Genomic DNA, 17,446 nt, shown 5'->3' with positions numbered 1-17,446 from the left:
CAAGGTAGCGCACAGCACTGCAGCTGTGCGCCATTGCTCCTCATGCACACCACACACTGCGATCACTGATGGGTGCAGGGCGCTGGGGGGGGGCGCCCTGAGCAGCAATAAATAGCACCTTGGCTGGCAAACTGACACCATATATAGCCCCAGGGGCTATATAGGTGTATATTAACCCCTGCCAGAATTATTAAAATTGCGGGAGAAAGCCCGCCGAAAAAGGGGCGGAGCCATCTCCCTCAGCACACTGGCGCCATTTTCCCTCACAGCTCCGCTGGAAGGATAGCTCCCTGGCTCTCCCCTGCAGTCCTGCACTACAGAAAGGGTAAAAAAGAGAGGGGGGGCACAAATTTAGGCGCAGTATAATATATATATGCAGCTATAAGGGAAAACACTCTTTATAGGTGATATCCCTGTGGTATATAGCGCTCTGGTGTGTGCTGGCATACTCTCCCTCTGTCTCCCCAAAGGGCTTTGTGGGGTCCTGTCCTCTATCAGAGCATTCCCTGTGTGTGTGCTGTGTGTCGGTACTGCTGTGTTGACATGTATGATGAGGAAAATGATGTGGAGGCGGAGCAAATGCCTGTGAATGTGATGTCACCCCCTGCGGGGTCGACACCTGTGTGGATGGACTTATGGAAGGAATTACGTGACAGTGTCGACTCCTTACACAAAAGGTTTGACGACATAGGACAGCCGGCTACTCAGCTTGTGCCTGTTCCAGCGTCTCAAATGTCATCAGGGGCTTTAAAACGCCCGCTACCTCAGGTGATAGACACAGATGTCGACACGGATGCTGACTCCAGTGTCGACGACGATGAGACTAGTGTACCCTCCAATAGGTCCACCCGTTACATGATTGAGGCAATGAAAAATGTATTACACATTTCTGATAATACCCCAGGTACCACAAAAAAGGGTATTAGGTTTGGTGAGAAAAAACTACCTGTAGTTTTTCCTGCATCTGAGGAATTAAATGAGGTGTGTGAGGAAGCGTGGACTTCCCCGATAAGAAATTGATAATTTCTAAACGGTTATTGGCAGCGTACCCTTTCCCGCCAGAGGATAGGTCACGTTGGGAAACACCCCCTAGGGTAGATAAAGCGCTGACACGCTTATCAAAAAAGGTGGCACTACCGTCTCCGGATACGGCCGCCCTAAAGGAACCTGCTGATAGAAAGCAGGAAACTACCCTTAAAGCTATATACACACACACACGGGCATTATATTGAGACCAGCTATTGCATCAGCATGGATGTGCAGTGCTGCAGCTGCGTGGTCAGATTCCCTGTCGGATAATATTGATACTATGGATAGGGACAATATTTTGCTGACGATGGAGCATATAAAAGACGCCGTCTTATACATGCGTGATGCACAGAGGGATATTTGCCGGCTGGCATCAAAAATAAGCGCTATGTCCATTGCCGCCAGAAGGGGGTTATGGACTCGGCAATGGTCAGGCGATGCCGACTCAAAACGACACATGGAAGTTTTGCCCTATAAGGGGGTGGAACTGTTTGGGGAGGGTCTTTCGGACCTCGTTTCCACAGCTACTGCTGGGAAATCGACCTTTTCTCTGACGTCCTAGTGGATGCTGGGGACTCCGTAAGGACCATGGGGAATAGCGGCTCCGCAGGAGACTGGGCACAAAAGTAAAGCTTTAGAACTACCTGGTGTGCACTGGCTCCTCCCCCTATGACCCTCCTCCAAGCCTCAGTTAAGATTTTGTGCCCGAACGAGAAGGGTGCACACTAGGTGGCTCTCCTGAGCTGCTTAGTGAAAAGTTTAGTTTTAGGTTTTTTATTTTCAGTGAGACCTGCTGGCAACAGGCTCACTGCATCGAGGGACTAAGGGGAGAAGAAGCGAACTCACCTGCGTGCAGAGTGGATTGGGCTTCTTAGGCTACTGGACATTAGCTCCAGAGGGACGATCACAGGCCCAGCCATGGATGGGTCCCAGAGCCGCGCCGCCGGCCCCCTTACAGAGCCAGAAGACAGAAGAGGTCCGGAAAATCGGCGGCAGAAGACGTCCTGTCTTCAACAAGGTAGCGCACAGCACTGCAGCTGTGCGCCATTGCTCTCAGCACACTTCACACTCCGGTCACTGAGGGTGCAGGGCGCTATGGGGGGGAGCCCTGAGACGCAATAAAAACACCTTGGATGGCAAAAAATGCATCACATATAGCTCCTGGGCTATATGGATGCATTTAACCCCTGCCAGAATACATAGAAAAACGGGAGATAGGCTCCGCCCCCTTCTCGGCGGCCTTATCTCCTCAGCTCACTGGCGCCATTTTCCCTCACAGCTCCGTTGGAGGGAAGCTCCCTGTCTCTCCCCTGCAGTCACTACACTACAGAAAGGGTTAAAAAAGAGAGGGGGGGCACTAATTACGCGCAGTATTAAAGATACAGCAGCTATAAGGGAAAAAACACTTATATAAGGTTATCCCTGTATATATAAAGCGCTCTGGTGTGTGCTGGCAAACTCTCCCTCTGTCTCCCCAAAGGGCTAGTGGGGTCCTGTCCTCTATCAGAGCATTCCCTGTGTGTGTGCTGTGTGTCGGTACGTTTGTGTCGACATGTATGAGGAGAAAAATGATGTGGAGACGGAGCAGATTGCCTGTAATAGTGATGTCACCCCCTAGGGGGTCGACACCTGAGTGGATGAACTGTTGGAAGGAATTACGTGACAGTGTCAGCTCTGTATAAAAGACAGTGGTTGACATGAGACAGCCGGCTATTCAGCTTGTGCCTGTCCAGACGTCTCATAGGCCGTCAGGGGCTCTAAAGCGCCCGTTACCTCAGATGGCAGATATAGATGCTGACACGGATACTGACTCCAGTGTCGACGGTGAAGAGACAAATGTGACTTCCAGTAGGGCCACACGTTACATGAGGGAGGCAATGAAAAATGTTTTACACATTTCTGATAATACGAGTACCACCAAAAAGGGGTATTATGTTCGGTGAGGAAAAACTACCTGTAGTTTTCCTGAATCTGAGAAATTAAATGAGGTGTGTGATGATGCGTGGGTTTCCCCCGATAACAAATGATAATTTCTAAAATGTTATTGGCATTATATCCTTTCCCGCCAGAGGTTAGGGTGCGTTGGGAAACACCCGCTAGGGTGGATAAAGCGCTCACACGCTTGTAAGGGCTCTACCCTCTCCTGAGATGGCCGCCCTTAAGGATCCTGCTGATAGAAAGCAGGAGGGTATCCTAAAATTTATTTACACACATACTGGTGTTATACTGCGACCAGCAATCGCCTCATCCTGGATGTGCAGTGCTGGGTTGGCGTGGTCGGATTCCCTGACTGAAAATATTGATACCCTAGATAGGGACAGTATATTTTTGCCTATAGAGCATTTAAAAGATGCATTTCTATATATGCGTGATGCACAGCGGAATATTTGCCGACTGGCATCAAGTCTAAGTGCGTTGTCCATTTCTACCAGTAGAGGGTTATGGACATGACAGTGGTCAGGTGATGCGGATTTCAAACGGCATTTGGAAGCAACATGAGAAGACGCCGTATTATCAGGCGCAGTCTTTTCGTGGACAAGCGGGCAAAAGGTTCCTCATTTCTGCCCCGTGACAGAGGGAGAGGAAAAAGGCTGCAGAAATCAGCCAGTTCCCAGGAACAGAAACCCTTTCCCGCCTCTGCCAAGCCCTCAGTATGACGCTGGGGCTTTTACAAGCAGAATCAGGCACGGTGGGGGGCCCGTCTCAATGAATTTCAGCGCGCAGTGGGCTCACTCGCAAGTAGACCCCTGGATCCTTCAGATGATATCTCAGGGGTACAAATTGGAATTCGAGACGTCTCCCCCTCGCCGTTTCCTAAAGTCGGCTTTACCGATGTCTCCTTCTGACAGGGAGACAGTTTTGGAAGCCATTCACAAGCTGTATTCCCAGCAGGTGATAATCAAGGTACCCCTCCTGCAACAGGGAACGGGGTATTATTCCACACTGTTGTGGTACCGAAGCCGGACGGCTCGGTGAGACCGATTCTAAATCTAAAATCTTTGAACACTTACATACAGAGGTTCAAATTCAAGATTGAGTCACTCAGAGCAGTGATTGCGAACCTGGAAGAAGGGGACTACATGATGTCTCGGGACATCGAGGATGCTTACCTTCATGTCCAAATTTACCCTTCTCACCAAGGGTACCTCAGGTTTATGGTACAGAACTGTCACTATCAGTTCAGACGCTGCCGTATGGATGGTCCACGGCACCCCGGGTCTTTACCAAGGTAATGGCCGAAATGATGATATTCCTTCGAAGGAAGGGAATTTTAGTTATCCCTTACTTGGACGATTCCCTGATAAGGGTAAGATCCAGGGAACAGTTGGAGGTCGGTGTAGCACTATCTCAGGTAGTGTTGCTGCAGCACGATTGGATTCTCAATATTCCAAAATCGCAGCTGGTTCCGACGACTCGTCTTCTGTTCCTAGGGATGATCCTGGACACAGTCCAGAAAAAGGTGTTTCTCCCGGAGGAGAAAGCCAGGGAGTTATCCGAGCTAGTCAGGAACCTCCTAAAACCGAGCCAAGTCTCAGTGCATCAATGCACAAGGGTTCTGGGTAAAATGGTGGCTTCCTACGAAGCAATCCCATTCGGCAGATTCCACGCAAGAACTTTCCAGTGGGACCTGCTGGACAAATGGTCCGGGTCGCATCTTCAGATGCATCAGCGGATAACCCTGTCACCAAGAACAAGGGTGTCCCTCCTGTGTTGGTTGCAGAGTGCTCATCTTTTAGAGGGCCGCAGATTCGGCATTCAGGACTGGGTCCTGGTGACCACGGATGCCAGCCTGCGAGGCTGGGGAGCAGTCACACAGGGAAGGAATTTCCAGGGCTTATGGTCAAGCCTGGAGACATCACTTCACATAAATATCCTGAAGCTAAGGGCCATTTACAATGCTCTAAGCTTAGCAAGACCTCTGCTTCAAGGTCAGCCGGTGTTGATCCAGTCGGACAACATCACGGCAGTCACCCACGTAAACAGACAGGGTGGCACAAGAAGCAGGAGGGCAATGGCAGAAGCTGCAAGGATTCTTCGCTGGGCGGAAAATCATGTGATAGCACTGTCAGCAATTCCGGGAGTAGACAACTGGGAAGCAGACTTCCTCAGCAGACACGACCTCCACCCGGGAGAGTGGGGACTTCACCCAGAAGTCTTCCACATGATTATAAACCGTTGGGAAAAACTCGACAGGTATTGCGCCTGGTCAAGGGACCCTCAGGCAATAGCTGTAGACGCTCTGGTAACACCGTGGGTGTACCAGTCAGTGTATGTGTTCCCTCATCTGCCTCTCATACCCAAGGTACTGAGATTGATAAGATGGAGAGGAGTAAGCACTATATTCGTGGCTCCGGATTGGCCAAGAAGGACTTGGTAACCGGAACTTCAAGAGATGATCCGTGGCCTCTACCTCTAAGAAGGGACCTGCTCCAGCAAGGACCCTGTCTGTTCCAAGACTTACCGCGGCTGCGTTTGACGGCATGGCGGTTGAACGCCGGATCCTGAAGGAAAAAAGGCATTCCGGATGAAGTCATCATCAAAGCCAGGAAGGATGTAACCGCAAAACATTATCACCGCATTTGGCGAAAATATGTTGCGTGGTGCGAGGCCAGTAAGGCCCGACGGAGGAAATTCAACTGGGTCGATTCCTGCATTTCCTGCAAGCAGGGGTGACGTTGGGCCTCAAATTGGGGTCCATTAAGGTCCAGATTTCGGCCCTGTCGATTTTCTTCCAGAAAGAACTGGCTTCACCGCCTGAAGTTCAGACTTTTGTCAAAGGAGTTCTGCATATTCAGCCTCCTTTTGTGCCCCCAGTGGCACCTTGGGATCTCAATGTGGTTTTGGAGTTCCTGAAATCACATTGGTTTGAACCACTTAAGACTGTGGATTTGAAATATCTCACGTGGAAAGTGGTCATGCTGTTGGCCCTGGCTTCGGCCAGGCGTGTGTCAGAATTGGCGGCTTTGTCCTGTAAAAGCCCTTATCTGATTTTCCATATGGATAGGGCAGAGTTGAGGACTCGTCCTCAGTTTCTCCCGAAGGTGGTATCAGCGTTTCACTTGAACCAGCCTATTGTGGTGCCTGCGGCTACTAGGGACTTGGAGGATTCCAAGTTACTGGACGTAGTCAGGGCCCTGAAAATTTATGTTTCCAGGACGGCTGGAGTCAGGAAAACTGACTCGCTGTTTATCCTGTATGCACCCAACAAACTGGGTGCTCCTGCTTCTAAGCAGACTATCGCGCGCTGGATTTGTAGCACTATTCAGCTGGCGCATTCTGCGGTGGGACTACCGCAGCCTAAATCTGTAAAAGCCCATTCCACAAGGAAGGTGGGCTCATCTTGGGCGGCTGCCCGAGGGGTCTCGGCTTTACAACTTTGCCGAGCTGCTACTTGGTCAGGGGCAAACACGTTTGCAAAATTCTATAAATTTGATACCCTGGCTGAGGAGGACCTGGAGTTCTCTCATTCGGTACTGCAGAGTCATCCGCACTCTCCCGCCCGTTTGGGAGCTTTTGGTATAATCCCCATGGTCCTTACGGAGTTCCCAGCATCCACTAGGACGTCAGAGAAAATAAGAATTTACTCACCGGTAATTCTATTTCTCGTAGTCCGTAGTGGATGCTGGGCGCCCCCATCCCAAGTGCGGATTGTCTGCAATACTTGTAAATAGTTATTGTTACACAAATCGGGTTGTTATTGCGAGCCATCTGTTCAGAGGCTCCTTTTGTTATCATACTGTTAACCGGGGTTCCTATCACGAGTTATACGGTGTGATTGGTGTGGCTGGTATGAGTCTTACCCGGGATTCAAAATCCTTCCTTATTGTGTCAGCTCTTCCGGGCACAGTGTCCTAACTGAGGCTTGGAGGAGGGTCATAGGGGGAGGAGCCAGTGCACACCAGATAGTCCTAAATCTTTCTTTAGATGTGCCCAGTCTCCTACGGAGCCGTCTATTCCCCATGGTCCTTACGGAGTTCCCAGCATCCACTACGGACTACGAGAAATAGAATTACCGGTGAGTAAATTCTTATTTTTTCTCTGTGATTTAGTCACCATATCCCTCCTTTATCTCTGCTGGTGCTGACTACACTGCGCAGGGGTTTGGGTTTAGGGATATAGTGCTGCTAATAATTGTACTGTTACCTCATACTGCAAGTTATATCATGTCTGCTTCTGAGGGTAACAGTTCTGGGGCGGAACACACTGCTGGTGTTGCTGAAGCCACAGGCACATATGGGGAGAATATAGCAGCTGTGGGCTCTGGTTCTGGGGGCTCCTTGCCCCCCAGTGGGACTGTGGCAACGGAGGCACATACTGACCCTCCGTGGGCCGCTTTTTCCACGCTTCTGCATACGATAGTTCATAAACTAACATCCCCTATGGGATCCCCAATGCCGGTACAACCGTATGTGGTCCCTGCAGCTAACCCGCCGTGGACGGACAATTTATCTGCTCAATTAAAGAAGTTGAACCAGTCCCTGACTACTAAAAAGTCTGACCATCGCTCGCCTAATGCCGAGAGGTCCTCTAAGCGAGTGCTCGTCTCCTCACAATCCACTGCTGTCACTGACACCTCGTCTGATGAAGACAGCACATACACTGACCCCACAGGTTCTGACTCAGATACGGCTGATGGGGAGGGTAGTTCACATGTGGATGTTCCTGATCTTTTGGAGGCTATTAAGTTAATTCTGCAGATTATGGATGATCCCGAGCCATCCGTTCCTCCTAAGAAACCAGATAGGTTCAAGCGTCAGAAGGTGATTAAACAAGTTTTACCTCACTCTGACCACCTAGTGGATATACGTCAGGAACCCTGGCAAAGCCCGGGTACGAAGTTTGTGCCTCAAAAGAAGATGCTGGCTCGCTATCCCCTCGCGCCAGAGCTGTCTAAGAATTGGGAAACGCCTCCTCCAGTAGACTCACATGTGGCTAGGATGGTGGTTTCCTCAGCTCTACCTGTCACTACCGTCACGTCTCTAAAAGAGCCTACGGATAAACGTGTTGAGGGTTGTCTAAAAGCAATTTACACCCTCAATGGTGCTGCACAAAGGCCCACTATTGCAGCTACATGGGCTGCAGAGGCTATTGAAGCATGGGCCTTGGAGTTAGAAGCTGAAATCTCCTCTGACCATGCTAGACAATGCTTGTCATATATTGTCACAGCTTCTCGCTATATTAAAGAGGCGGCTTCTGATGCCGGTATCCTAGCAGCCAAGGCCTCTACTACGTCAGTCCTGGCTCGCAGGATATTGTGGCTGAGATCCTGGTCTGTGGATCTGGACTCTAGAAAAACCCTGGAGGTACTCCCTTTCAAGGGGGATATTCTGTTTGGGGAGGACTTAAATAAGATAGTGGCTGACTTGGCTACTGCCTGTCTGCCTAATACAGCTCCTTCTGTGTCGAAGGCCAAAGGCACGTCCTTTCACCCCTTTCATCCTTCAGGTAAAGCAAAAGGTCAGGCGTACGACAAGCAGGCCCGCACTTCCAAACCTGGTAAGCCGAAGCCGAAAAGAGCCTGGGCTGCCCGTCAGCCAGCAGCCAAGACAGATAAGCCTGCCGAATGACGGGGCGGGCCTCCCCCTGGGGGATCCCAGGGTGGTGGGCCGGCTTCTAGGGTATACCCAGGAATGGTTGAAGACCACTTCAGATGCCTGGGTACGGGAAGTTGTCACTTGAGGTTACGCCATAGCCTTCAAAAACCGACCCCCTCATCGATTTTGCCAGACAGACGTCCCGTCGGACCAGACAAAGGCAAACACTCTGCATTTGGTGGTACAGAGCCTCCTGGATACAGGAGTCGTAGTACAGGTGCCTCTTGCTCAGAGGGGCCGGGGGTACTATTCTCCGCTGTTTCTAGTCCCGAAACCGAATGGGTCCTCCCAGCCCATTCTCAACCTCAAGGCACTGAACAAGTTTGTGAAGGTTTCCAAGTTCCGTATGGAAACCCTTCGCTCTATAGTTCTGGCCTTGGAACCTGGGGACTACATGGTCTCCCTGGACATACAGGATGCTTACCTGCATATTCCTATAGCAGTGTCACATCAACAATACTGGAGGTTCGCTATTGGCAACCTCCATTACCAGTTTTGGGCGTTACCTTTTGGTTTAACAACGGCTCCGCGAGTCTTCACCAAAGTTATGGCGGTGAGGACGGTGGTACTCCGCCGTCAAGGGGTCAGGATACTGCCATATCTGGACGACTTGTTAATCCTGGCAAATTCCCCAGATCTTCTCCTGCGTCATCTGGATTTGACGGTCCGGTTTCTACAAGTCCACGGGTGGCTCATCAACTGGAAGAAATCCTCCCTGGTCCCTGCTCAGAGCATGGTGCATATGGGAGCGCTGTTGGGCACTCACAACCAGAGGTTGTTCTCGTCTCAGGAGAAAGTCCTGAAAATTCAGGACAGGATTCGTTGCTTCCTTTCTCGTCCGCAAGTGTCGATACATTCGGCAATGCAGGTGCTGGGTCTCATGGTATCAGCATTCGACATGGTGGAGTATGCTCAATTCCATTCTCGCCCCCTCCAGAAGCTGATTCTAGCCAAGTGGGACGGCCTACCTCACCGGATCAGGTCTCAAATGATCTCTTTGACTCCGGAGGTCCGTCTGTCGCTGCTCTGGTGGCTCCAGGACCGACAATTGTGCAGAGGCCGTCCCTTCTGGATATCCAACTGGGTCCTGTTGACGACAAATGCCAGTCTAAGAGGTTGGGGCGCGGTGCTGGAGCAGTACTCCTTGCAGGGTTGGTGGACCAAGGAGGAATCTCTCCTCTCGATCAACATTCTGGAATTGCGGGCGGTCTTCAATGCGTTGAACCTAGCCCAGCATTTGATTCAGAACTGTCCTGTTCAAGTACAGTCGGACAACGCCACCACAGTGGCTTACATAAATCATCAAGGCGGCACTCAAAGCCGTTTGGCAATGAAGGAAGCCTCACAGATTCTACGTTGGGCAGAACGCCATCTACCGGCAATATCGGCAATATTCATTCCGGGAGTCCTGAATTGGGAAGCAGACTTTCTCAGCCGTCAGGACGTGCATGCCGGCGAGTGGGGCCTCCATCTAGGAGTGTTTCAACTCCTCGTGGAAAGGTGGGGTCTTCCAGATGTGGATCTGATGGCGTCTCGACACAATCACAAGGTTCCGGTCTTCGGAGCAAGGACAAGGGATCCTCAAGCAGCATTCGTGGATGCGCTGGCAGTGCCGTGGAGGTTTCGGCTGCCGTACGTGTTCCCTCCGGTGTCACTCCTACCCAGGGTAATTCGGAAGTTCAAGCAAGAAAAAGGAATTCTGCTTCTCATAGCTCCGGCGTGGCCCAGACGGCACTGGTTCTCAGACCTGCAAGGCCTATCGTCAGAGCGTCCACTTCTACTTCCACAACGCCCAGACCTCCTCGTTCAGGGCCCCTGTGTCTACCAGGACCTAGCCCGGCTGTCTTTAACGGCGTGGCTCTTGAAGCTTCCGTCTTAAGAGCTAAGGGTTTTTCTGAAGAGGTCATTAAAAGTATGTTGCGGGCCCGGAAACCGGCCTCTGCTCGGCTTTACCATCGGGTCTGGCATTCCTACCTTGTTTGGTGCGCATCTGACCATTATGACGCTTCCAAGTTTAGTACAGCCAAACTTTTGGCTTTTCTACAGCAGGGCCTAGATTTAGGCCTGCGTCTGGCCTCCCTCAAGGTTCATATTTCTGCCTTGTCGATGTGGTTTCAGAGAAAAATTGCGACTTTACCTGATGTTCATACTTTCACTCAGGGTGTGTTGCGTATACAACCTCCCTATGTCCCGCCTGTGGCTCCTTGGGACTTGTCGGTGGTTTTGGAGGCGTTGCAGGAGCCTCCATTTGAACCTCTTGGTTCAGCTGACCTTAAGTGGCTTTCCCTTAAGGTGGTGTTCTTGCTGGCTATTGCCTCTGCTAGAAGAGTGTCGGATTTGGGTGCCTGGTCTTGTAGTTCCCAATATCTGATTTTTCACCGTGACCGGGCGGTTCTTAGGACTCGTCCCGGATATTTACCTAAGATGGTTTCTTCGTTCCACCTTAATCAGGAGATTGTGGTTCCAGCTTTTGTCTCTCCTGATTTGTCTCCCAAAGAGCGGTCTTTGGATGTAATACGGGCTCTCCGTATCTATGTGAAGAGAACTGCTTCTATTCGAAAGTCTGATTCTCTCTTTGTTTTGTTTGGATTTCACAAACGTGGCTGGCCTGCTCACAAGCAGACCCTGGCCAGGTGGATTAGAATGGTGATTGCGCATGCTTATGTGAAGGCTGGTCTGTCAGCTCCTGTTCATATTACGGCCCATTCTACTCGGTCTGTTGGACCTTCTTGGGCGGCCCAACGTGGTGCGACCCTTGATCAATTGTGCAAGGCGGCTACGTGGTCCTCCGGGAACACGTTCAAAAGGTTCTATGCCTTCGATACTGCCGCTTCCCAGGATGCTTCCTTTGGACGCCGGGTTCTTGTGCCCGCTACAGTGCGTCCCCTCCCATAAGGAACTGCTTTAGGACATCCCCATTGTTCAAACTTGTGGAGCCCAGTGTACCCCGCAGCAGAAAACGAGTTTTATGGTAAGAACTTACCCATGTAAAAACTCTTTCTGCGAGGTACACTGGGCTCCACAAGGCGCCCACCCTGATGCACTTAGCTTCTTTGAGTTGATATGGCATTAGCCGCTGACACTTCTCTTGTCGTGAGAGTGTGGTGTATGTGGCTACTAACCGTTGTCGTCTCTTTTCCTGCTACTGCATTGGGCTGGTTAACTAAAAACTGAGCTCCTGTGCTGGGAGGCGGGGTGATATAGGAGGCGGCGCTGTGCATTCTGGGAATAGTCAAAGCTTTGAGCCTGTTGGTGCCTCGGATCAAGATCCTACTCTACACCCCATTGTCCAAACTTGTGGAGCCCAGTGTACCTCGCAGAAAGAGTTTTAACAAGGGTAAGTTCTTACCATAAAACTCGTTTTTCTGGGACTATATGAATACAATCAATTTTGTACACTCATAGAAAAAAATGTCAAACAAGAACAAGTTAATGTTAAGTATTAGTCTTACTTTTTATAATTAAATAAATCTGAATAGCAATACAAAATAGAAAACGCAAAAGCACTTTTCAGAGAAACCACACACACACACACACACACACACACACACACACACACACACACACACACACACACACACACACAGTTAAGCTTTAGCACTGGGAATGTCACTGGCATTAAACATTTTGAATAAAAACACTTTTTTTTTTTTTTCTTTTATAATACCCTATTTTTTTATAAGTCACGGTGCCATGCCTGTACTGACAGCATAATAAAAAAAACGCAGAGTGGTTTTTATTTAAATAAAAAAAAAAAACACAAACATTTTGTTTAAACCAGTCAACCCTGGCTTAAAACATTTTTAATGTAAAAATGCACGCCCTACAGTATATAAAAATACTTAATAGAATACATTTTGTGAATCTATTTTTTGTGGGGAATATATGGTTAATGCGTGGTTGTTGTTTTTCTTGTGTATATGTGTGTATATATATATATATATATATATATATATATGTATGTGTGTGTGTGTGTGTATATATATATATATATATATATATATATATATATTATTATGTGTGTATTTTATATTATGTACTTGTTCAGCTGTCATTTAATTTTCTTATTCTAAAGCAATTATTTTCCTTGTTAGGTTGTAACAGCCCATGCAGTTCGTGTCCCTGTCACAAGCAACCTGAGTGCTAACATTACTGGTTTCTTACCCATTCATTGTATATATCAGCTGCTGAGAAGTCGAGCTTTCACCAAACACAAAGTGTCAATAAAGGTAGGTGTAGCGCCTCTTACAGTGTACGTTTCACATTAGGATGCTTGTTTAGATTTTGCTTTATGCAGACATACTTAACTCTTGAGTTCTGCAGAGAGTTTTACGTGATAGCTTAGCTTTCAGAAAAGAATACTCTTAAAGTGAGTTTATAATTAATCTTTTTCTTAAATTATTTTATTGTTATTGTGTAGCGTTTGAGCAGCATGTGTGTTGCTATTTCTATCATTTTTTGTTTTTGAGCTGCAGTGATTTGCGGTTTGTAGGTTTGTTCTTTGTAACTAGAATGCACCTTGCATATGACCATCTTGTCTTTTTCATAATCCGGTCGTCTTGCACTGGTGTGTATATGTACAGTATATCACTGCACATTCACCTTGACATTCTTTCATTTGATGCTGTTAAGACTAGCTCTGTAAACAAGCCATGGAGAATAAGAATAACTGTTCTTGGGCATTGCATTGATGTAGTGTAAAGTGATGCATTCATCATCCTGGCAGTCTGGATGCTGTTGGCCATGTGATCGACGCCGGAATCCAGAAACCACATCCGGAACACAGACAGCCGGCATCCGAAAAGTATCCGGGTTAGGGCCCAGAGGGCCCTATCCGACACCCCCCTAGGGTTAGTACTAGCCGCCACACCGAGACGGTTAGGGTAGGAGAGGGTAAAAATACTTACCCCCTCTGGTGTCGGGGTGCCGCGGTCGGTCATGTGACCGCCAGCATCCCGAAAAGCAGTGTTTCATACCGAACCCAGTGTAAAGTACCAATTTATCTTGATGGATCAGTGGAGGTAAGTGAAGTAGTTCACTGTGTGCAATATGTATGTTTATTTAGTCGGGCTGCTGCTTTCGGTATTAAAAGTGGGGGACGTTATGTTCCAGTTAAATCCACCAACTAAATCTCAGGTTATCACGTACTGCAAAAACATGACAAATGTAATATGATTAGTATTTAGGAGAACTCCTCTATCTCCTTTTACAAAACATAGTATTTCCAGATAGCCAATATTTCTGAAATTGTCCATGCCTAAGGTCAGTGGCTCCCAAACTTTTTTGACTCACGGCACCCTAGGGCATCTGAATTTTTTTCACAGCACCCCATGGCCAAAAATTTCTTATTGAGAAATTTAGAAAGAAAAATTAAAGTAAATTGTGTTTCTATGTCATCCTTCATGTCAGTTAGGTTTTGAGGGACAATATTTGCTTCTGTTTGTCCACATATTTTATGATTGACAGCCACCAATACTGGTTTTGACTATTACATTGACCATAAATAATTAGAATTGGTCCTGGACCACCAACCCAAGGCACCCCTGCAAGTGCTCCTAGGCACCCTGCAGTGCCATGGCATAGTTTGAGAACCACTGTCTTAAACTTTGCATTCACTATACAATTATCTGGCAGATAATCTGTGGTTTGAATGAAAAGCTGGTAATGGATGAGAGCAACTGACAATCAACCATTTGCTACCAAACACTGGAAAATGGACAAAACCTGTCATTTATACAAATTGGTTAAATCACAGATAGGTTTTTTTATTTATTTATTTATTTGTACATTTTGAAACTTCAGTAACCCTCAAAGCACTCTCCACTTAAATTAATACTTTTGTCCAAACGTTTTTCCCATTGCTCAAAACATTTTTTTTAAGTCCTCTTCGTTGATTCCTTTTAGTACTTCTGCTTTTTTTTTTTTTTTTTTTTTTTTTCACCTCTTCTTCAATATCCGCAAAATACTTTCCTTTAAGATCTCTTTTCATCCAAGAAACGAAAAAACAAACAAAACAAAAAACGTGGGAGATCAGGTGAATACGGTGGGTGAGGCAAAGATGTCATGTTCTTTTGGGTTAAAAAAAAAATTCTTAACACAATGCACTGTGTGGGCAGGTGCATTTGTTATGATGGAAGAACCAGTCACCTGTTTGCTACAAATCGGGACTATTCCTCCTCAAATCGTGACGCAACCTTTTCAAAACTTCCAAATAAAAACTTTGGTTGACATTTGGTTGGCATTTTTTCCCAAGAGGAACAAAACTTCACAGTAGCGTGTCGTTTGTGTGAATAAGCCATCATAAAAATAGGTGAAAGAGTGAATAACTTGTTGGAAAACAAAGTCACTGCAGTGAAATGCTACCTTCCCTGTCAGCAGGGATACTGGCACAGAAGGGTTCCGCAAACATTCATCTAGCGGCGGAAGCCCGTACTACAAGCGCCCTGCCCTCTAGAACACGATTCCTGTTTCTTTTGGGTTCCCCTTCATATATTTTATACAGCCAAGACATCCTACTGTGGTAAAGCTAGGTGGCACTTGTATGTACAAGGTCCCCATTCACCTGCAGGCGCTCTGGGATCCTATGGTCTCCCTAGACTGCGCCTTTCTATGAGTTGGGCTCTGTGTTTCTGCACTCACCAAAGCTTCCTATTATAACACTAGGTGGCACTTGTATATATGGGGTCACCAGGCACCTGTGGGCTCTCTGGGACCCATAGACATTTATAAGAAGGACACCAACTGCTAGGACCTTTACTATTCATTCATGGATTACTTCAATATATTGGCTGGCTAGGGGATGTTCTTGCGACACAGTCCCAAAGAAACAGTTATACTCTTTTTACACCATAAACCCGGATACGGCCTGGGATTTTGAACACTGTTGAAACCCGGGTCACACCCTGTTTGCACTACCGCTTCAACCTGGGATATTCTCGGGTTGACCCAGCGCTTGGAGATTACATAATCTCTAAGCGCCGATGATACAGCTCTTCTTATGCTGTAAATGGCACCTGGGTCGGATGACCCAGGTTACACTTCCGTCCGTTACCAGGGTCCAACCCTGCGCACTACCCATGTTGCATTCCCGGGTAACTGGTCCTGTATTATCAAGCTTTGACCTAGGTTAACCTAGCAATAACCTGAATTTTCTCCGGCAGGGTCCACAGTTTATCCACAGGATAACAATGGGATATGATGGAGCGACCGCGGATTGGCACCAATCAGTCAAAGCTTTCCGGCCTCCCAGCATGCAACAGGCCCGTCCATATATCCCCGCCCCCTGGCTCAGGCAAATCAGTTTTTTTGTTTGGTGCGGCAGGAGCCGGACCATGGTCAGAGGGGCTGCTGTTCTTATCAGCACTAAGCTTTCTCATTTTATTTTTATAGTCTTACTATTTTTTGAGTGATCTTTCTAAACAGCGTCTTATACGCATATTGGAAAGAGTCGCTCCAACAACTCTCTGCCGAGTCGCGACAACACTTACCCACGAGTACAGTGCTGTTTCGGCTGGCGTCTGTGTTGGATATACTAGCAGGTCCATCAGACGTTACCAGGCTGTGGCCGGAGCACAGGGAGAAGGTAAGGCATCGGTTCAGAGTAGCATGCATGGAATATGGACACAGCCGCACTGTTTTTGGGAGGAGACTACCAAACAGTAGCTGACGAGCCGCCACCACGGGTGCTCCAGCGCTAGGCCTTAGGGATCATAGGCACCAGGAATAGCTTGAGGCCGCGATCCCTAGGGTTGATGTCAGCAGTGGGGAGTCATACGCTCTCCTGGTCGCCCCTCCCCCTGGTTCATGACCAGTTGCAGCCGAGTCTCCCACCATGAACTGTTTCCTCGCTTCCGTCTCAGACACTACCAGCTACACTGGGAGACGAGGGGACCCGGTCGCAGCATAGGCGGCTGTGTGACCGGGGTGTAAGTGTTCACTGATTGCTACCACGAGGGGACCCCGTCGCAGCATAGGCGGCTGCGTGACCTGTGCGTCTGTGTTTACTGAGGGCCCGGTCGCAGCATAGTCGGCTATGTGACCGGTGCGTCTGTGTTCACTATAGGTTCATGGAGCGGCAGTGTACACTAGTAGCGTCTGGATCCACTGAGCATTCACTAACGTATTGATCGATCCTGGAAGTGAGGTGAGTCTCCCTGTATCCCACTCTACTGAGTATGGGCTATACAGCACTAAATCTCTATCTACTGTTTTGAGTACGAATAGTTAGATAAGTGTCTATTGCATATGAGTCTGTATACCATTACTGTTGTTTCTGTTGCATTTGCGTTTGAATGTGTTAGATATGTTAAACATGATTCAGTAAATGTGTTCTACATACTTAAAATATTATTGTAGTTGACGATGTCCTCCTATTGCTTAATATACTAATGTATAACGTGACTGACTGCTAGTATGATGCTGACTTTGCTACATGTTTGTCAGTTTGTTTTGCAGATCCTCAATGCTGGTGCATGAGTAGGATCAAATGGATATAATTTTAAAGAAAAAAGGTTAAAGCGATAGTCACAAAATTGTGTAGTACACTGTGGAAGTGCTGATTATTTATCATGTAATAAAGCGGCAATGGTGAGGACACTCATACCATGTTTTGAAGCTATATTATACTCATATGATCTGGTTAGGGATGGCTTGTATGCATAATGTTTTAGCTCAGCAGGCAAGGCGGATGCAGGTACAAGTGTATCCACCTTGGGATATATTTACGTAAGCTTTATCCAGTAAATTAGATGGATAATCCCCCAATATCCTGTACCAGGAATAGGGTCACAAGCCCTTACATACAGCAGCAGCTTCTCGGAACC

General features: G+C 47.9%; 1 protein-coding gene and 1 long non-coding RNA gene across 4 annotated transcripts in view; one reads left to right on the top strand and one right to left on the bottom strand.

The window, feature by feature from the left end:
- The window catches only part of LOC135031742 (uncharacterized), a 205,846-nt gene that overhangs the window by 24,266 nt on the left and 164,134 nt on the right, over positions 1 to 17,446 (bottom strand). The window lies entirely within an intron of this gene.
- INTS2 (integrator complex subunit 2) overlaps positions 1 to 17,446 on the top strand; it is a 244,818-nt gene that overhangs the window by 130,759 nt on the left and 96,613 nt on the right. For all 3 annotated transcript variants that reach the window (XM_063954030.1, XM_063954028.1, XM_063954029.1), the window contains exon 13: positions 12,719 to 12,853. In XM_063954030.1, coding sequence (XP_063810100.1) covers positions 12,719 to 12,853 — 135 coding nt within the window. The remainder of the gene's footprint in view (positions 1 to 12,718; positions 12,854 to 17,446) is intronic.

This window comes from Pseudophryne corroboree, chromosome 2 (genome assembly GCF_028390025.1).
Source record: "Pseudophryne corroboree isolate aPseCor3 chromosome 2, aPseCor3.hap2, whole genome shotgun sequence".
Lineage (NCBI taxonomy): Eukaryota > Metazoa > Chordata > Amphibia > Anura > Myobatrachidae > Pseudophryne > Pseudophryne corroboree.
This window is presented reverse-complemented; position numbering and strand designations above follow the sequence as displayed.